Source organism: Monodon monoceros, unplaced genomic scaffold (genome assembly GCF_005190385.1).
Source record: "Monodon monoceros isolate NGI ecotype Baffin Bay Population unplaced genomic scaffold, NGI_Narwhal_1 Super_Scaffold_7, whole genome shotgun sequence".
Classification (NCBI taxonomy): domain Eukaryota; kingdom Metazoa; phylum Chordata; class Mammalia; order Artiodactyla; family Monodontidae; genus Monodon; species Monodon monoceros.
Genome location: NW_021703784.1, coordinates 80039953 through 80062022, shown reverse-complemented (window position 1 = coordinate 80062022; position 22070 = coordinate 80039953). Strand labels below are relative to the sequence as shown.

The window sequence follows — 22070 nt, the reverse complement described above, 5'->3', positions numbered from 1 at the left end:
AAAATGTGTGCCCCATTTTAGGACAGAATCTGCTCTTATATCTCTGTGTGTTGTGTTGTGTAAGAGGAGGTTGTAAGCTGGCGGATGACAGAGCAGACACTGAGCAGTCAGCTTGGGACAGGGCCACCTACTGGCCTTGTGCCTCTGCTTAATCTGAGTCTCAGGTTTCTCGTGTATAAAATGGGAGAAAGACAGGGCCTACCTGCTGTAGGGATTAAATGAACACTGCCCAGATGAAAGGCATCACACACCTGGCTTTGAAGTGAAAAGTGTTGCTGTTGCTCCTCATCATTACCATCGTTATTTTCAGCCAAAAAATTCAATGTCAGTATCCAGATGTCTTAGTCAGCTGGTATCACAAATACTATACACTGGGTGGCTTAAACAACAAACATTTATTTCTTATGATTCCAGAGGCTGGGAAGCCTACAATCAAGGTGCCAGCCAATTTAGTTCCTGGTGAGAGCCCCCTTCCTGGCTTGTAGATGGCTGCCTTCTTGCTCTGTCAAGGTCATCTTTCTTGTGTCTCTTTTTATAAGGCCACAAATTCCATTCATGAGGGTTCCACCCTCTTGACCTAGTTACCTCCCAAAGGCTCCACCTCCAAATACTATCGTATTAGGGCTTCAACATATGAATTTTAGGGCAGGACACAGACACTCAGTCTGTAGCATAAGACTAGTGATAAAAAATGGGGACAGGATGAAGCTACAGGAGCTGTAATCATGTAGGATGTTGTAGTTCATTTTTGACTACTTCTCCAGTCCTCGTTTACAGTATACTCATGATAATTTCTGTTTGTAATATCATCAGGTTTCTTTTTTTTTAAAGAAGATGTTGGGGGTAGGAGTTTAGTTATTTAGTTATTTATTTATTTATTTTTGCTGTGTTGGGTCTTCGTTTCTGTGCGAGGGCTTTCTCTAGTTGTGGCAAGTGGGGGCCACTCTTCATCGCGGTGCGCGGCCCTCTCACTATTACGGACTCTCTTGTTGCAGAGCACAGGCTCCAGACGCGCAGGCTCCGTAGTTGTGGCTCACGGGCCTAGTTGCTCCGCGGCATGTGGGATCCTCCCAGACCAGGGCTCGAACCCGTGTCCCCTGCATTGGCAGGCAGATTCTCAACCACTGCGCCACCAGGGAAGCCCTATCATCAGGTTTCTATTGCCTTTCCTTCATATCCTCTCCTTTCTGTTTTCACTGGGCTTGGCTTTATCATCATACGCCTAGATTTTTACAGTTAATTTCAAGTCAGCCTCCTTTCCTTTAATGCGCCCCCAACCCCATCCCCATCCCCCTCACATCCTGCAGGGGCCACATCAGTTTTCCTAAAGCCAGCTTTCTTTGTGGCCCCTTGCACCTTTCAATGAGTGAAGGAGGAGGAAGTTTCCCACAGCCTCCAGGACTGGTTCAGGTCCCACAGTCTGGCTCTCTGTGGTGTGATCCCCAATGCCACCAGCCTTTCAAACCTCCCACTGCTCATTGACACAGCGACTGTGCTCTGGCCATGCCTCTTTACTCACAGGTCCCTGAGTAAGCTAAGTGTTTGCACGCAGTGCCCACTGTTCCCTGGACAGCCCTTCTTTTCTGCCTGACTTTCCAAGTCCTGTGCTTGTTTAAATCCCAATTCAAATTCCAGTTTTAGGCCACTCTCATGCCTCTTCTTTCTGAGCCTAAGATCCTTTGTCCCAGGCATTTGAAATTGACACTCTACCTTGTATTCCATGCCCACTGTAATGTCCCCTGTCCTTCCTAGCCCTCAAGCAATGCCAGGCATTTTCTCCTTTACCCCACAGTACCATGCACATTCTTGATTATAGTACTTTGCAAATTGTTTCATAAATCACCTGTTTACATATCGCAGAGACCATCTGGGACTTGGCTTTAGCTGTCTCCCCAGCGCTTAGCACAATCTATGGTTCAGAGAAGGCGCTTAACAAATGCCTGTGAAATAACTAAATGACTGAGCAGGAATCAGGCAGGCCAATAAACATTTGTTGAAGACAGGCATACCTAGTTTTATTGTGCTTCACTTTATTGCGCTTTGCAGATACTGTGTTCTTTACAAATTGGTGGTTTGTGGCAACCCTGCGTTGAGCAAGTCTATTGGCACCAATTTTCCAGCAGCATTTGGTGACTTTGTGTCTCTGTGTCAGATTTTGGTAATTCATACAATGTTTCAAACTTTTTCATTATTATTATACTTGTCATAGTGATCTGTGATCAGTGATCTTTGATGTAACTATTGTAATTGTTATGGCGCGCCACAAACCATGCCCCGTATAAGACAAGGAACTTAATTGATAAATGTTTTGTGTATTCTGACTGCTCCACCAACCAGCCATTCCCCTTTTCTCTCCTCCTCTGGTCTCCCTATTCCCTGAGACACAACAGTATTGAAATTACAACAGTTAGTAACCCTGCAATGGCCTCTAAGTGTTCAAGTGAAAGGAAGAGTCGCACGTCTCTCACTTCAAATAAAAAGCTAGGAGTGATTAAGCTTAGTGAGGAAGGCATGTCGAAAATCAAGATAGGCTGAAAGCTAAGCCTCTTGCACCAAACACTTAGCCAAGTTGTGAATGCAAAGAAAAATTCTTGAAAGAATTGAAAAGTGCTATTCCACTGAATACATGAATGATAAGAAAGTGTAACAGCCTTATTGCTGAGTGGTCTGGATAGAAGATCCAACCAGCAAGATTAGGCTTTCGCTTTCCTTTAAGCGAAAGCCTAATCCAGAGCAAGGCCCTAACCCTCTTTAATTCTGTGATGGCTGAGAGAGGTAAGGAAGTCACAGAAGAAAAGTTTGGAGCTAGCAAATGTTGGTTCGTGAAGCTTAAGGAAAGATGTCTCCATAACACAAAGGTACAAGGTGAAGCAGCAAGTGCTGATGCAGAAACTGCCACAAGTTATCCAGAAGATCTAGCTGAGATAACTAATGAAGGTGGCTGCACTAAACAACAGATTTTCAGTGTAGGTGAAACAGCCTTATATTGGAAGAAACACCATCTAGGGTTTCCATAGCTAGAGAGGAGAAGTCAATGCCTGACTTCAACCTTCAAAGGACAGGCTGACTCTCTTGGCAGGGGCTGATGCAAGTGGTGACTTTGAGTTGAAGCCAGTGCTCCTTTAGCATTCCAAAAATCCTAGGGCCCTTAAGAATTATACTAAATCTACTCTCCCTGTGCTCTATAAATAGAACAACAAAGCTTGGATGACAGCACATATGTTTATAACATGGTTTACTGAATATTTTAACCCCAGTGTTGAGACCTACTGCTCAGAAACAAAACAAAACCAAACCTTCTTTTCAGAATATGACTGCTCATTGACAATGCACCTGGTCTGCCAAGAGCTCTGATGGAAATGCCCAACGAGATTCATGTTGTTTTCATGCCTGCTAACACAGCATCCATTCAAGTTTGTGGATCAAGGAGTCATTGGAAGAAATACATTTTGTATGGCTGTAGCTGCCACAGATAGTGATTCCTGTCATGGATTTGGGCAAAGTAAATTGAAAACCTTCTGGAAAGGATTCACTGTTCTAGATGCCATTAAGAACACTTGTGTTTCATGAGAAGAGGTAAAAATATTAACAGTAACAAGAGTTTAGAAGAAGTGGATTCCAACCTTCATGGATGACTTTGAGAGGTTCAAGACTTCAGTGGAGGAAGTAACTGCATATGAGGAAATACCAAGAGAACTAGAATTAGAAGTGGAGCCTGAAGATGTGACTGAATTGCTGCAATTTCATGATAAAACTTTAATGGATGAAGAGTTGCTTCTTATGGATGAGCAGAGGAAATGGTTTATTGAGATGGAGTCTACTCGTGGTGAACATGCTGTAAAGACTGTTGAAATGACAACAGAGGATTTAGAATGTCATATAAACTTAGTTGATTAAAACAGTGGCAGGGTTTGAGAGGACTGACTCCAGTTTTGAAAGAAGTCTTACTGTGGATAAAATGCTATCAAGCATTGCATACTACAGAGAAATTATTTGTGAAAGGAAGAATCAGTAGATGCGACAAACTTCATTGTTGTCTTATTTTAAGAAATTGCCACAGCCACACTCCAGCCTTCAGCAGCCACTATCGTGATCAGTCAACAGCCATCAGCATCAAGGCAGGACCCTCCACCAAGCAAAAAGATCACAGCTCACTGAAGCTCAGATGACAGCATTTTTTAGCAATACACATTTTTTTAAGTTAAAGATGTACATTTTTAAAAAATTTTTAGGTATAATGCTATTGCACGCTTTATAAAGTATAGTGTAAACATAACTTGTATATGCACGGGGAAACCAAAAAAATTCTTGTGATATTCGCTTTATTGTGGTGGTCTGGAATCGAACCCACAATCTCTCTGAGGTATGCCTGTCGTGAACTGACAGACCAACTGCAGAATCCTTAAAGGAAACACCCTTGTTGCTTCTTTGTCTTCCAGAACTTGCCATAGCACCTGGCACGTAGGTAGATGCTTAAGAAATCGTTACTGACTGACCACCTTACTGACTGACTGTGTGGAATGACAGGCCTTCAGTACAGTGTCACGTGCCTTTTTTTTTTTCAACTGCAAGGCCAGTATCCAGAAGTGTAAGCCGATTAACCTGGTTGTTAGGTTAAAAGAATAGGAAACATTTAACCCCAGACAACACATCTCCAGTGGGATACTTATGACCCAACCATATGCCATCTGAGAGGCTTCAGTGGCTCCTACAGTAGCTAGCCTGACGGGCACCAAAACCCCTCCAGTGGGACCAACAGAAGGACCAGGAATTCCTATTGCGTGCAGTGCGTGAAGAATTAAATTGTTACCACTTAATATTCATTGAATGTCAGTGCTGTACTTTTGTACTAGGAGAAAATAGATGAGACACGAGACACACTCCGTGCAGTGGGCTTTGTTAGCTCTAATTAGTTGGTAGTAGAACAGTGCTGATACAGCAGTTCAGCAGTTAAAGGAAAGCAGTGCCCTCGGTACAAATGTGAGTATATTTATGCATCTGGTTCTGTTATGCTTCCTTACTGTGTTTCAGCACCGTTACTGTTCTGGGGCATGATGGCTAAATTGGGAGAGTTTTACCAGCTCAGAGTTGTAGCAAAACAAGAACAGCCCCGTTTCTGAAGGAACTATTTAAATCCCACATCCTTTAATTTTTGTTTTATTGTGGTAACTGGAATTCTGGCTTATTTGTTCTCTTTTACACTAGAAATACCTGGGAGCTCCATCTATGGCCCTAAATTGCAGTTTCACTTGTCTTTATATGTAAGGTCTGGCTAATACTGATTATATTTGGATGGATCTGGACTGTGTTCACCTTTGCATTGTCTGGAGGCCAGAAAGTAAAATTGCAAAGAGAAAGAACATGCTTTTTTAAGCTGCTTGCAAGACTGACTTGTTTCTGAGGTCTTGCACAGATTCCTAGTGGTGTAGGAACGAAGCAGCTAGTCATCTGGGCATCATTTGGTCCTGCCCCTCTTTTCATACTTGAAGAACAGAGGCTATAGGAGGGAAAGTGACTTGCCCAGGGTCACATAGCTAATTGATGACCAATGTAGTTGGGGCATAGGAAGGCCCTGGACACCACAACCATAGCTCTTTTTAATGAGGCTTGTCTCTCAACTAAAGTAGCCCCTCTAATGACACCTGTATTTGGAAACATTCACAATCAGTCTGACTTGACATCTCTGAGAATGAGGAACACTCTTTATCTTTACCAATATTCTAAAAATCAAATTTTATATTGCTTATTTTCCCTATGAACTATAACGTGTGGTTTTTGAAGTTTTAAGAGACTTCATTCAACTGGATAATGTACATAAGAATTGAGGGTGTCAGTGTATGGAGCCCTAAAACTTGGATAGTTTTGACAATTAATTCAAATAATTTTGAGCAGTCTCTCTAGATATTAATGGCTACAAGAGTTTAGGTGGTTGATTTGCTCTCATTTTATAATTTTTATCATCTTTTTCTCCAAGTGCAGGTATATTTTTAGGTTCCAAAATTAAGTTGGTAGAAAGAGAAGTGAATTGGAAGTTAGAAAACTTGAGTTCTAGTTCTGTAGAGTAGACAAACCTGAAAAAATTTTAGTACTTACGTATTTCTTTTAACGTGTCATTGAAAAATACAACGTGTATCCACGTCATGACTTCATAGATGATACTGTTTAGGGCAAAACTAAAAAAAAATTGTGTAAAAGCTGTAAGACGCTTAACAAAAATTAAGTAATAGTATACACAGAAAGGCAAAAACTGTGAAGAGGATATTCAAAGAAGAGAAACACAGGATTAGATCATCTCTGAAGCCCTTCCAATCTAAAAATTCTGTCACTGTACTAACTTAAGCCTGGTATTTATTTATTCATTGTTTTGCTGGCAGGTTTTGCATATCTTTATCAAACAGTCAGGTGGAGAAGGGACTGAATTCTTATGTCTAGGGAGGATGGTGTAACATCACAAACCTAATTTTAACTCTGATGCCATCTGAATTTTCAGGGTAAAAATGAAAGCTTTAATGTCACATTCGAAAACTTTTTAAAGTCAGTGGAATACATAAGCACAACATTGGGGTTTTCAAGTGGAATGGGGGATGATAAATACATAGAAATCCTGTTCAAATGTTTTGTAAGGGTTATAGTCTACCCTGACGCTGAATTATAAGCTAATTGTGTACAATAGGCTTTTACTGCACTCTTGGCCTAAAGAAGAAATCCACGTCATAACAAACCACATGATTACAGCTTTTCTGAAGATCTGTCAATAGGACTTGCAACACTGTGTACATTTGTTATTGGAAAAAATATCAAATATGGCCAGAAGAGGATTCCGTAGTGTAAGCAATAATATTATCATATTAGTTTTTTATGGGTAAAAAACTCTAATGGGTCAAGATGGAATAAATGAGAATGTTTTATTTGTTTGAATAGGCCATGGGATATATAAACATTTGACAATCAAGCTTTAAGAACAAGATTTGAGGCTTGGCACAAAACCTGGAGACTTAATTGGAAAACCATTTAAGATGTTAACTCAGGCCTCCCCTAGGAACGTCCTCCAGGGCGTCCAGCTCTGTTGGTTCTCCATCGCCTGTACTAGCATTTGTCTTGGATAAATAGCTCACTGGCCCATGAATCCACGTGGCCCATGAATTCTGACACTATAGATGGGGGGGGGTTCTGACCAATCAGATTGTATTCAGGAGATCACTAGGATTCTGGGGACGCTTGACATCCTATCACGCAAGGAAAAATTAAAGAAAATGTGGCCGCTCCACTAGGTTAGGGAAGATTTCAGGGGATTGTAATACATGTCCTCAAATATTTGAAGAATTGTCAAACGGAAAAGGGACTGAATTCTCCTTTGCTATTTCAGAGTGCAGAACTAGGATTAAGAAGGAAGTGACAGGAAGGAAGTGAATGTTTTTCTTGACTGTGGATTATGTGCCCAGCGCTGTGCTGGCTGTTGTTCGTGTGATCTCCTTTAATTTCACCAAGTTGTGTGGTAGCTGTTATTATCTCCTTGGAACAGAAGGAGAGATGGAGGTCAGAGAAACTAACTACTACTACTAATAGTAGTAAAAATACTACCACTGAATTAAAAAAAAAAAACAAACCAAAAACCCTAGCATTTATTGTCTGCTGTGTGTCAGGCACTGTTCTAAGTACATTATTCTTGAGTACACTATTTGTACATTATTCTTTCTCATCCTCATGGCAGTCCTGTGAGTACCTCATGGCAGGTACTATTTGTATACTCATTTTATTGGTAAGGAAACCAAGGCACAGGAATTAAGCACATTGCTTGGTGTCACACTGTTAATAAATGTGGAGTGGGATTCAGAGCCAGATTGTCTGGCTTTATAGCCAAACATGCCCCCACCCTTACGTCATTCTGCATCTTTACTTTCAGAGCATGTGCTGTGTGCCAATCTAGTGCCTGACAATTTATATCCTTATAGTAATATAATAGACTAGGCATTATTATTCCCATTTTACAGATGAGGAGAAAATTGAGGCTAAAAGAATGAAATAACTTGCCTGAAACAAATAGCTCGGCCAAATTGTTACTCAGTCTTCAGGCTCCAGGCCAAGTCACTTTGGACCACGCTCAGCTTTCTCAGAGTTTCTGGATCGGAAACTTTCTAGCAAGTAGAGCTATCAATAACCAGAATGGGCTGCCCTGGGGGAGGAGAGGGGACTCAGGAGCTCCCCTTCTCTGGAAACGCTGGAGAGAAAATTTATGTCAGCTAGGCAGGGAAGGGATAGAGGAGATTCAAGCTTCATATGAAGAATTGAACCCGATGCTCCCTAAGGTTTTGTCCAGCTCTGGGATTTTATGATGCTGTGTTTTCTTCTCATCTTCCCATGTCATCTTGTTTTCCCCTGGGTGTACTCAGATGTACGTGCAAATCTCAGTCTGCTATTTGAATCTAGCTCTGGGGGTTAGATTGCCTTGGTAAGAGACTCACTTGCTAGGATATTTGACATGATTCCCTAGGGGAAATGTTAGGTCATGTGAGAAGTCAGCAGCATAAGCGGTAAGGCTGTTAACTAAGAAGGAAAATGCAGCGGGAGGGTCTTCCCACAATGTGAACAGGTAGATCTGCCCATAGCAGTCAGGGTCTCCCTTAAACTTGCTTTCACAGGAAAATGTTTGGCTGTCTTGCCTTTTTCAAGGCGTTTGCCTAATGCCCAATTTGGAAATAGTCGTTTCCCTAGGGTTGTCTCAACTTTCATTATATCCATGGCAACTTGCCTACTCTACTAGATATCTTATTTTCAGCTCTGAATGCCTTTGGGTGGAAATGCCTTCCTTCCTATGACCCCCCAGGTAATATTTGTCATGTTATTCAGTGTGGCTCTGACAGGCTGCACCATCTTGTCTTCCTGTACTTAGTCCTGTGCGTAACAAAGAACATCAGTGTCTCTGGGTCAGGGGATGTATGTAAATTCTGTATCTGCATCTTTATATCCCCCAATTCCCCAATCTTCTACCTTGAGTCAACCCTCCATATCTCTCCCCAACATCTACTAATTGTCTCTCTTTGATGACATCAGGTTGGTGGTGTTGATGGGTGGGCCCTCTCAGCCCTCCTGTGTCCCTCTGACTCATTGTTTTATTTCAGCTGAAAGCTGACAAGACACATTTTTCTTCCTTCTTCCTCTCCCCTCTTTTTTTTTTTTATCCCTTGGCCTTTATTTCACTGTTAATGATGTTGGACATTTGAGTGTTTCTCTGGAGGAGGCAGGAAGATGGGGAAGGATGTTGAAGCCACTCAAAAATTTGACTGGTGTTTCAATAGTCATAGAAAGTGATCTCCCAGCAGAGAGCTAAAAAACATATCATGTACCACATGATGATTCACTTCTCTAAGCTGAAGAGGTTCATAGCATATATCTGTGCTCCTTTCTGCTTTATAAATTCAAAATGATGACCCTGATGTCCCTCTGATAAATTCAGATGGACTCCTAAAGGATTTTTATGCAGTAGTTGTGCCCATAGCTTAGCTGAGTTGTGGAAAGAAAGAAACGGGATTGTCTATGCTTTACCATCAGGATGAGAACTGAACTGGAAAATAAAGATATATAAATATTGACTTTATTCATATAAAGTCCAGTGGTTTCATTCAGATGTTGGTTGTTTCAGTATACATGTGCACAGTCCCAATCTGGCGAGTATCTTAACTTTAGGTATAAGAATAGAATATTACGTATCACTTTCAGAGGGTGACACAGCCTGCTGCGGCAGGGAACAGTTCTTCATTCCCTGGGAAAACTACTTTTAGAAGATAGGCAATATAGGGGCTTCCCTGGTGGCGCAGTGGTTGAGAGTCTGCCTGCCGATGCAGGGGACACAGGTTCGTGCCCCGGTCCGGGAGGATCCCACATACCGCGGAGCGGCTGGGCCCGTGAGCCGTGGCTGCTGGGCCTGAGTGTCCGGAGCCTGTGCTCCGCAGCGGGAGGGGCGGCAGCGGTGAGAAGCCGGCGTACCGCAAAAAAAAAAAAAAAAAAAGAAGATAGGCAATATCAATTGATACAATTAGAATCACTGAGACCGAGTATAATAGAGTCTCAGTAATGGAAAGGCAGACAAACATTTTTATATATATTTTATTTTAAATATTTATTTATTTTTATTTATTTATTTGGCTGTGCTGGGTCTTAGTTGCGGTACACGGGATCTTCATTGCCGCATGTGAGATCTTTAGTTGCATCATGTGGGTCTTTTAGTTGTGGCATGTGAACTCTTAGTTGCGGCATGTGGGATCTAGTTCCCTGACCAGGGATCGAACCTGGGCCCCCTGCATTGGGAGTGCAGACTCTTAGCCACTGGACCACCAGGGAAGTCCTTATATATATTTAAAAAATCAACATTGGATATAATCATGAGGGTTTCCAGGTTACTCATGAGATCTCAGTGGATTAGTGAATTTTCTCCGTGATAACAGCACTGTTAGTTTCTAACCTTTTCAGGAAAAAATCCTTTTTGTTTTTTTGCAGAAGTTAAACTTTTTTTTTGGGTTTCCAATGAGACTCGCTGCGTTCACCAGTTCACAGTCCCTCCGTCCTTTCTTTCTTCTTCCAGCTCTCCTTTCTTTTTCCTTACTTTCTTCTCTGACAAAGATAAAATAAAATTAAAAGATTAACCATTAAAGAAATGCAGTACTATCCAGGTTGTATACTGATGTCTTTATTTCCTTCACGAAAATTGCCATTGTTCAAATAGATTGTTTCTTTTTTAAAAAGTGGAAAAAGGAACAAAAAATTAAACAGGCTTTAGAGGCAACATGTACAGGGAATCTTGTGCTGAGCTTTCCTTATGTCCTTTGCTGCATTTTAATGACCCAGGGTGGGGCGGTGATATGAAATGTTGTTCCTTATTTAACGTTTTACACTCTCATCTCCACATTGCGTATTTGCTTCTCTTGTGACCTTTTCGTTGCATTGGTAACTGCTTCTTTTCATCCATAATCCAAAGTAAGTGTACCTTCCTGCAGAGAAATTACAGGAAGCTGTCAGTGTAGAGTTAGTATAGTTAAAGCACCCTTAACTCTGCTCTAAACCCCTTAAATAATTAAAACTGTATGCTTGAAGAGTCAGATTTGCATTTCTTTACCAAGTTTATTTAGCACACTTTGTTACACTCAATTAAATGAGAATGTTCTGTTTCACTTTCTTTGCTTCGGGTGGATCATTTTGCCTTTTGATTCTTGTGCCCTAGTGGTAATTTCACAGTGCTTAGGTCTCTAAAACTGAACATATATTAATGCATATGTAGATCTATACACACCCATTAAAAGGTTTACTATTTGTACTGAATAGAATCTTTGCCCAAGGCATTTGAGCATTCCAAGTAACCTAAGGTGTAACTGGGACAGCAGATAATTCATGGTGGTAAAGAAGGAGCTGGACAGAGTTGTTGGAACATCCAGTGTTTTATTTAAAAAGCCCTGTAACTTCGGCATCACCTTCAGTGCCCACAATTTGATGTGTGAATCTCCCTGCGAAAACAAGAAGATAAAAGGTGTTGAATGGTTCTAGAAAGGAAATTAAATACAAGTACTATGACTCTTCACATCTCAGTTGGCAAAGCATGTGCAGAATGTTCTTCATAAATTAGTTCATTGCTTAAGTTATGCAGGTTTAAGGAGGAATAAATTAGTTATATCCATTTCCTAATGAGTAGTGGGATCAATTGGAGCTTGATGAGAGAGGAAAGAGCATCATTTTACTTCCCCAGTTGGGTTCGATATCCCTAAACTTCACCATGAATCACTCTCTCAATTTCCTGAGTTATTTCTGACTCTACGTGTAAGATAGTCTGGGCTTTTAATTTTCCCACCAGGTAAGTAAGACTTTTTGAATTTGCCCAGTGGGTTTGTAGACGGGAGATGATGTCTCCTTTGCACCCAGAAGTGTTCCTTGTTACAATGGGCCCCTCTGTCTTTGCATCGGTTTATCTGGGTGTGTTCACGGATAACAGTCAATGTGTATGTGCGATGACAATTACGAGGGTTCTAATATGTTTAACTGTTATGGGATCTGTTATGTCTACTTTAGGGTCGACCCCATCCCATATGACACTCCAAAACCAGCGGGCCACACGCGGTTTGTCTGCATCTCAGACACACACTCCAGAACAGATGGTATCCAGATGCCTTATGGGGACATCCTTCTCCACACAGGCGATTTCACCGAGCTGGGACTGCCCTCAGAGGTTAAGAAGTTTAATGACTGGTTAGGTAAGGAATGATTGCGTTCTGGCGCCCCCAATTAACCTTTCCCGTCCGAGTGTCACTCACTGCGTCCTAATTGAATTAGAGCACTTGGAAGCTAGCTCAGCCATTTCTCGTATGAAATGCGGTGGTGTCTAGCTTTAATCCAATTCTGTTAATTAAAGATGAATTTTTAGATATTTAATTTTACTGTGCATCCTTTCAGTGCCTGGCCTCGGTGGCTCTGGGGCAAAGGGATGGAAAGCTTTGAAACCAATCTCATCTCACTCATTCTGCTTTAATGAGGGCATTCATTGGCACACATGAGACGTAGAATCATATTTTTAATTCATTGGCTCTGCAATCCTTCCCAGATATTATAAGTGAAGACCTACTAGTAAGAGACCATTTCTAAGGAATGAAGGAGGATGTAAAAGCCCTTATATAAAGGGAGGGTCCTAGCACAGGGCTGCTTGGGGGCAGCTTTCCCAAGTGAACCAGAAGGGTATCCTAAGACCCCTAAAAAGATAAAATGTCCTGCTGTAAAGCTCCAAAAATTTGGAATACGAAACCACCCTCCACTCTGTGAAAAGGTAATAGCAACTTTGTGGTTTCTGTAGAGGCACCCGTGGGTCGGGGTTACGGGAAAAATATTGGCTCCTGGGTCAGGCAGTTGCCAAATATTAGCATTACAAGGCAGTCATGGGGTTTTTCATAGCGAGATTAGATGACAGATCTTTTTTAGAATCCTCTTAGGTGAGGGAAAGGAGTATAAGAATTACATAGTAAAGAGTAAAAATCACTCCGCAAGAATAATGTCATGAATAATGTGTCAGCCAACAAAAATTACTCAGGAGATTTAAGGAGAAACTTGAAAATTCATTTTTCCATCAAACTAAAGCAGGGTTTGAGACATTTTAAAATAATTGATTAAGTGATAAAATATATGTGTTAATGGAAAACAATATTCATTAAAAACAGTGAAAATATTTTAAAAACAATGAGCCTAACTATAACATAACTATTTTGAGTTTTCCTGTGACCTTGCACATCTATCCACCTTTTATAAAGTTGACATCAGGGTACATATCTGCTCTTTTGTCTGTTTTCATTTGATAGTATTGGTAGGATTTTAATTGATTTTGCATAACTTCCATATTTATCCTTTTTGATAGCAGTATGACATTTGTATTGTTCTGTATGTTTATTTAATAAGACATCCCTCTAAAAAATGAACATTTAAATTGATAACAATTTTTCCTCTGAAGCTAGCACTGAAGTGTGCGTTTTCATTTGTATATGTCTTTTTGCTTCCATTGACTTATTTCTTAGGGTAAAGTACTGTATGAGTTAAATTACTGAGTCAAAGGATATGAAATTGTTTATGATTCTTGCTGTACATTGGCATCTTGCTTTCCAAGGGGATTGTAGCTGTGTACTGACTATACCAATTTTACCACGATCTTGGCAACATTGGATATTGGAGCTTTATATTTTGTACTGTTTCAGTAGGTATTCAGTCATCTCACTTAAAACAGCAAGATATCTTAAATATCATTCAGCACAATCTCATTCTTACAAATGACTCAGATACAGAGAAATTACCTGACTTTCTCAGAGTCTCCTTGTGGTAGAGCTGGGCCTATAATCCAGATCTTCTCACTCCTCTTTTGCATCTGTCAAATTTGCTTTCAAGTACTATTCTCTCTTCATTTTAGCAATGTGTATTTATGAACTATTAGCAGACAAAATTATTTGGGGTTGAATTTTGACAGTTTTAAACTGTTCTGTGACAGCTGAATCTCAACACAGAAATGATCTCGCTGCATTGACAATGTTGATTTGTAAAGGAGTAACCCTGTGGGAAGCGTTTACAGAAATAAAAGACAGGATAGATCCTGGTTATAATCTTGTTTAGCCACTGACCTTGGGCAACTGAGTTAACCTCGCTTTTCCCCTTGGTTTCCCTCTGTAGAACGGAGGATTAATACCACCTGTCTTTCTGGTTTGTTGTGCAGGTTAATCAGTACATGATTGCAGCTAGGAAGTTTTTGTGGGCCATTCACAACTGAATGGGGAATGTGGCGAACGAACCATCAACAGATATTTACAGGGTAAAAACAAGAGGAGGTCAGAGGAATTGTTTAGTAGAATGGACGTAAACACGGGGAGATTTCATAAGGGAATGTACTCCATAGATGGAAAAGTGCCATAACTAAGGAAATAAAAAGGTAAAGAAATAAAATGCTGAGGTCCAATTGCAAGATCAGTTCCTTCTCGTCCCATTTCCCCTCTGATCTCCTGAGGCAGGAGGAAGAGGTCTCTGCAAGGCACGCAGAATGCGGGGCTGAAGGCAGCCCACAGCGGGGTAAGGATAGAGAAGTTTAGAATCCCATAGGGAAAGCCCAGAGTAGCTCAGTTACCCCAGCAACCTCAGGGTGCTCCAAGGGTGAGAGATGGTGTGTGATGACACTCTACCACTTGGCTCAGTTGGGAACCTCTCACCTGAAAAGAGTGCTTCCAGCAAAAGCTGCCAGGTGGCCTAGGAGAGTGGAGTCAGGGGTCAGATCAGTCTAGGGCTTTTGCCATAACAGGGCATTCAACTCTCACCAGAATGGTTCCTCACAGATTCGGCAGGCACTGAGATCCAGTGAACCTCTAACTGATTTCCATCTCTCTAGTCTAGGCCACCCTGATTCTTGGAAACAGCCCGACCATCCCCCAGGCTCCCTTACTTTCCCAAAAGGCTAATCTATTTCGGCTATAGGCTAGGCACTCCTTCTCTCCCTATAATATCCTTTGAAGGTTGCTAATGTTATCTGCATTTTACAGATGAGGAACCTGGAGCTCAGCTGGGCTATCTTACCCGAGATCATTTAGCAGAAAAGAAACTCAGAGAGGCTAAGAAATCCACCCAGATTCACTCAGTGAGTAAACCTGGGGTTGTCTGACCCCCAAGTTATGAGCCCTTTCCCATTCCGTGGTGTCATGAGTGGGCTTATGGCAGCTAGGAAGCTTGCAGGCTTTAGGCTTGAATTAAATATGGTAGCTTCCAGCAGCTTCATGTGGAAGTTGAGTCTCTATTTGACCATGTGCTGTTATTTTAAAGATGCGGTTAAGCTCTGCCCATCTTGAATCTCACGCTGACCTACCAGCTGCAGGGGCTGAGAATCCCATCACGAGTTCTGTGTTGGTTCAGACATGGTGGGCCCCTGGTTAATTTGTACATATGCCACCTGGCAGGAGGAAGACACAAAGTTATTAATACAAAGTAGTTTATGAGATAAGCAGGTGGCACAGGGTCATAAGATGATAGGACCCAAACTAGGTACAGCCAAAGGTTGGAAAGGCAATGCAGCCTTTAATGATTACGAGCAGCTAGGAAGAGCCTGTGTTGAATTCCCTGCCTTTGATAAGTTGCTTAAACTCCTGAGCCTTGATTTTCTCATTTGTAAAATGGACGTAATAATAATAATATACCCCATGGTTGCTGAGAGAATATACTCTGTGATATACTCTCTGACCATTCTTAACACACCCCTTGGCCTCTGGACTTTCAACAGATAGTGTAGAGGGAGACAACAGAGCCAGCGGCATAGAATGCAAAAGGCAGAGACTAGAAAGGACTGGCGCCATAGATTTAAGAGGAATTTAGAGTGTAAGAGGGAGCCCGTAGAGGCTGAAGACAGGTCTCCCTCTTAACAATTACACTAGTGGGACAGAACATTGGGACTGTAAGAAGACTTGGAGGTCCCACCTCCTCATTTTTTTTTTTTTTTTGCGGTACGTGAGCCTCGCACTGTTGTGGCCTCTCCCGTTGCGGAGCACAGGCTCCGGATGCACAGGCTCAGCGGCCATGGCTCACGGGCCCAGCCGCTCCGCGGCATGTGGGATCTTCCCGGACTGGGGCACGAACCCGTGTCCCCTGCATCGGCAGGCGGACTCTCAACCACTGCGCCACCAGGGAAGCCCCCACCTCCTCATTTGATGGAAGGGGAAACTGAGGCCAGAGAGATTATATGAATTACTCAAGGTCACTCAGATAAGTAATGGTCTTGTTGGGACTGAGACTTGTATTGTCTATGGGTGGCAGGGGCTAGACACCGTACCTCTTCCCCCACCCCTCCGTTACATGTATCATTTCATGCAGTCCTCAAAATAACTTGTGAAGTAGCTTCTATGACTTATGAGTAAGCTATTATTAGCTTCTTTATTACTTAGGAGGAAAACTGAGCCTTGGTGAAGTGAACTTACCTAAGATCACGTGACTAGAAGGTGACCTGAGGATTTGATATTAGGTCTATCAGACTCTACTTCCCATTTGTGTTCTCCTGTCTTTCTCTATTCCCAGTCTGGGGCTTGGGATCCCTGCTGGAGGGACTATATCCTGAGTAAAATGGTGTTTTTGTTTGTTTGTTTGTTTTTTGCGGTACGTGGGCCTCTCACCGCTGTGGCTTCTCCCGTTGCGGAGTACAGGCTCCGGACACACAGGCTCAGCGGCCATGGCTCACGGGCCCAGCGCTCCGCGGCATGTGGGATCTTCCCGGACCGGGGCACGAACCCGTGTCCCCTGCATCAGCAGGCAGGCTCTCAACCATTGCGCCACCAGGGAAGCCCAATGGTGGTTTTTTAATAACTACCTTTCTAAACATACACACTAACACATATATAGGCTCAGAGCCTAAGGTGGGTCTATGTCATTTCTCATATGTCAGAGTTGTCGGAAAGAGGTACAGATAGGTCTTTGCTAAAGAAATACTTTTTAAGGTGATAGTTAAATCCTATAGTCCCATTCATGTGTTAGTTCAGATATGCTCCAGGGGTGTCATGAATGAATAGGCTTTGGTGGGCTGAACTGGGATCCTAGCCACTCAACCATTATGGCATTTTCTTTTTTATCTTGGCAAAAAAGTATCTCAGTCACAGAGTAGGCTTAAAAATAAACTTGCCAACTATAGATTAATTGCCAGTTAAAATGTAATTTTTATTGTTGGTAAATTCCAAACCGCTGAAATGCCTGAAGGCACCTTTTGTGAGGCAGTGGGTTGTGTGTGGTCTTCCTTCACTTTGCCCCTTTGGTCTTTCTGTGTCTCTTTGATGTTCTTTACTGATCACTTGATTTCATCGTTCCTGTCCTCTCATGTTTAGAATATTTGTGGTAACCTTCTTCTTGAATATGCATATATGTCCATGGATGCTGCACAAATGGAGACCTTATCATTTGATTGGTCTTCATATTTCCAACTTTCAGTTACACCCACACCAACTTTCTTCCCATCCCCCGAATGCACATGCCCTTCCACACCGCTTTCCTGTTGCAAACCCTGTTCCCACTTCCTGGAATGACTTTCTTCTCCAGGAGAACTCCTTCATCCTGCGTGACTGGTTCTTTTTCCCTTAACACTTTGGTCAGGCATCTGTGCAGCCCTTCCCGTGGTTGTTATGTCATTGTTTCCTTGTCTGTCCCCTGCCTAACAAGTGCTCCTCGTACACCCAAGTTCTGAGTAGGGCCTGGAACATAGTCAGTGCACACAAAGGATTGTTCAGTCACTGATTGAATGAATGAACATAAAGGATAGGACTTTTCTTCTGCCTGCACGTTTGGCCAAAACTTTAAAATTATGTTGTACTGCATATAAAACGTCTTGCCCTGCCCTTCCTTTTCCTTTTTGTCCTCAAAGTATGTATCCAGTTGGCTGTCCTTAGTGATTCCTATATACTGTGCAGAAATGCTTAAAAAGGGTTTGTGGTGGTTGTTTTGTTTCCTGTATTATAATTAGAAAGACAGCTTTCTTGGGTGGCCTGTTCTTTTAGACGAAAGTTGATGTTTAACAATCTAGTCACTCAAAATCCCTTTTAACACAGCACCAATGCCATGAAATTAAAATTATGGCTTTTCTTGGGTCTCAGTTGTCATTTAATAGCTCTGAGTTTCAGTTTCTCCAGGGCTAAAAGAAAGAATGAAAATGCTTCCTTGGAAGATCTCAAGCAAAGGGTTCTTTGTATTTGTAGGAGCACTGTATTAGGCGCAGTTATAACAGAGTATGAATGTAGCAAACATCCCAGATCATAGACGCACAAACTGATTTTGCCCCTTTCAGAATAATCATACCGGGAGAGTGTGTTCCTCTTCCAGTGATCTTGCTATTGGCCCAAAGCTTTGGAGCTGGTCTTTGGGAAAAGCTTTCACAGCCTGGGCTATTTATTTTATTCTTATAATACATGTAATGTTCATTCCTGATAACTTAGAAAATAGAGATAAGCGAAAGAAGATAACAAAAGTACCCATGGTCAGAGATACCACTGTTAACATTTTTAAAGAATGCTTTCTATTGAATAGAATAGGGTGATTCTATACAGGATGTTTTCTATTGATACACACGTACGCATACATATACGTGAGTGCTTTTTACCAAAATAGAGATCTTACAGTAATACTGTTTTGTAGTCTGTTTTTCATCTCAACAATATATCAAGAACAACTTTCCACATCAATAAATATGGCTAAAATACTTTTTCCCAAAAAAAGCATACTTTTCGATATAAATAGGATACACATGTTATAGAAATTCAAGTTTTTGACACGTGCAAAGTAGAAAATACACATTCCTCTGTATAATCCGGTCTCCAGAGTAATTACTATTCGATGTGTAGCATTTGAGAAATTTTTCTGCTTTGAATATCCTCAACGGCAGCAAGTCTTTACCCTTTAAGTGTTTTTAAGGAATATTTTAATTTTTTTTTTTTTTCACAGTTTGTTGATTTTATTTTAACCATCCTCATCCGTGTCCTCTGCTGCTATAATAGTCAGTCTCTACACAGATGACCATTTCTCAGCAGCGCATTTCTCAAGGTACACAGCAGATGGTTCTGAGGACTCTGGCCCTTGCTCTGTAGTTACTGGCTACACTGGTAATTACTTGAAGTGGTGAAGTTTTCTAGGGTTCTTGGTCCTGGGAGGACTGTTTTCATTCAGTTTCTTATTCATCCTGTGATAATGGCTGAACACTGTTGTCCTTCTTGTTCCTTTAGGATTTCATGAAACGATGGTAGTTATTGGAGAGGCTTTCCTTCCCCCTGAACTCCCTTGAAGGGAGTTTAATTTCATGTTGTCTTAGCCTAGAAGGGCAACAGAGTGAAACCAGAAGGACATTGTTTTAGGAGAAGAGGTTAGGGACAGGATGGAAGGGCAGGCTTCGCAAGAAGGAGTACAAATTGAGAACGGTGTTTGTACCACCCATGGCAAGCAGGAACCTTGGAGGGAAGGGAACCCATGGGGAAGAAGAAGAGAAGCATGGGTAGGGTCATTTGGCCTTGCCAGCATCTCTGTTTAAGGAGTATTTTTAAAGTTAATAGAGCTACGCATATTGTCCTGTAACTTTAGAGAATAAAATTACAGCACAGCATTCTGCTGAATGGGTGCACTCTGGCTTATTTAGCCAGATCTTTACTAGTAGACACCTATGGTGTTTTCATTTTTCTTTATTATTATCTGCACCGGTGTGATGATCATCCTTCTTGCGCTCTCTTTGCAAACATCCTTAATTTATAGGATATCTTCCTATAAGTAGAATTGTTGCTTCAGATGATATGTACTTTGAAAAAAGGGTTTAATACGTATTGTCAAATTTCCCTATATAAAGATTGTAATTCCTTTCTGATACTCTCAGTAGTATTTGGGAGTTGGTGTCACATATTTTTGAATATCCTCAGTGGCAGGAAATCTTCACCCTTGAAGGGCTTTTTATTTTTTTTTAATTTATTTTTTTATCCCAATAGAGAAGGTTACCTTCCTCCATGAAGGGCTTTTTAAAAATGACTACAGACTCTTTTTTTTAATTGTGAAAGCTTGCCTACTCATTGTGAAAAAATGCAAATAACTGTACAGAAAAAAACCAAGTTTACTACTCTTCATAGTGGGAGTGTATCCTGTCGTGTAGTGTATGAATGCATGTGTGTGTGTATTGATGTATGAAAAGACAGTATGGTGTCAGGTTAAGAGCGTGAGTACCAGATTTAGTCTGTGTGTGTTTAAATCCTGCTTTCAACATTGTTAATTTTGTGATCTTCAATTTATTCATCTGTAAAAGGAGAGTTATTAATGCTTAGTGTATCTAACCTACAAGAATTGTGGTGAGGTTAAATATAATAATGGGTACCCAATGTGTACAGGTAGTGAATGGTCACTAAATGTTACCTACTATTCAAGCTGCCATGACTCCTCCTTTCTGTCCTTCTGGTGAATTTCTCTTATTCCCCGGGACGCCAGAACTTCAGGGAAGGTAGCCCTACATTCTCTTGTGCCACAGTGACCTCTGGCCGGTGGCCCACTCTGCCTGTGGAGCATAGAAAAGGATGAGCACCATGGCCTCCCTGGCCCCCAGAAACCTGGCCCTGTCTCCTTTCCCACACACAACACACAAAGACGTCTCCTTGGATTCTAATTAACCTGTGAAACACACACCTGAGGAGGCCAGGCTCGGTCTCCCGTCATCTCCCTTGTCTCCCTCCTTGAATCTGGCCCACTGACTCGCCACCCCTACACGTGCACACAGTGTCACCGTCTCTCCTGAAAACCATTCCTGCCCAGTAGTTTCCTGTCTTACAAACTCCAGCACACCAGGCTTTAGCCAGGTTATCGATGGCAGATTTCAATTTATTTTTAAAATTCTTACGCATAATGCTTTCTAGGTGTGGTTTGCACATTTAAGGTTGGAGCTTGCGAAGTGGGCAAGTTGAGATATACCATTTTGAATAAAAAACAATGATGTGACATAATGGCAACAAAATAAATAAGTCATGGGTCTGTCAAATACAGCACGGTGACTATAGTTAATAACACTATATGCTATAGTATAGTACAGTAGAATATACTATAGTATAGTTACACACATAAGTATTGCATATTTGAAAGTTGCTAGAAGAGCAGATCTTAAAAGTTCTCATCACCTGAAAAAAATTTGGTAACTATGTGTGGTTACAGATATTAACTAGATTTACTGACGTGATCATTTTGCAATATATGCAAATATTGAATCAATATGTTGTACACCTGAAACTGATATGTCAATTATGCCTCAATAAAAATAAATAAGTAAAAACAGAACAAAACAATAATGTGACATAATGGCAACTGCTTTCTAGTAACGTGCCTAGCAGTTCCCAAAGAAAAGTTTCAGAAATGATTTGAGCAGGAGAGACTCATTGGAATGTTTACAGCGATATAACTTTATGACCACTTAAAAGTCATATCTAATAACGAGGTAAAGGTTAGAGGCTTTAAGAAGGGCAAACAAGATGACTTGTCCCATGATTTATAGAGGAGAATGTGCGAGACAGTTTCTTAGAGCCTAGAATTCCCTGGTTCTTATCGTTTACAGTTTTAATATCAAAGAAGTTTCTTAATCTTCAGTTTGCTCACAAAACAGTGTCTGACATGCTACTCTTCAGCTTTGGACTGATAATTTGTTTTTCCCAGTTATCACCCTAGAGTTATAGTTTATTTAGTGGCTTCTCTTTCTGTTTAAATTTATTTATAGCTTCTCTTTCTAAGCAATTTCCCTGGGTTTATTTTTTCCTTAGTATGACATTCTAGAATAAAAGTGTCTGTGAGCTGCCTATATATTCTATCAGGTGGATGCAGAGATCCTGTTTTCCTGTCTGTAACAGTATAGGATGAGTATCTGTGTAATCCAAATAACAGTTGATTCATACTTACTATTTACTTGTCCTTTATATTGAAGAATCTTTTATCCTAAAGTGAATTACTTCATGAGTCAATTCATATATAAATACATTTTCCCAATAAGGATAAAATTAACTTTAAAGTATAGGCCATTTTATTAAGTACAGTACTTTAAA

General features: G+C 41.1%; 1 protein-coding gene across 3 annotated transcripts in view; it reads left to right on the top strand.

Annotated features, from left to right (window-relative positions):
• MPPED2 (metallophosphoesterase domain containing 2) overlaps positions 1-22070 on the top strand; it is a 173807-nt gene that overhangs the window by 37041 nt on the left and 114696 nt on the right. For all 3 annotated transcript variants that reach the window (XM_029208467.1, XM_029208468.1, XM_029208469.1), the window contains exon 3: positions 12055-12236. In XM_029208467.1, the coding sequence (XP_029064300.1) occupies positions 12055-12236 (182 nt within the window). The remainder of the gene's footprint in view (positions 1-12054; positions 12237-22070) is intronic.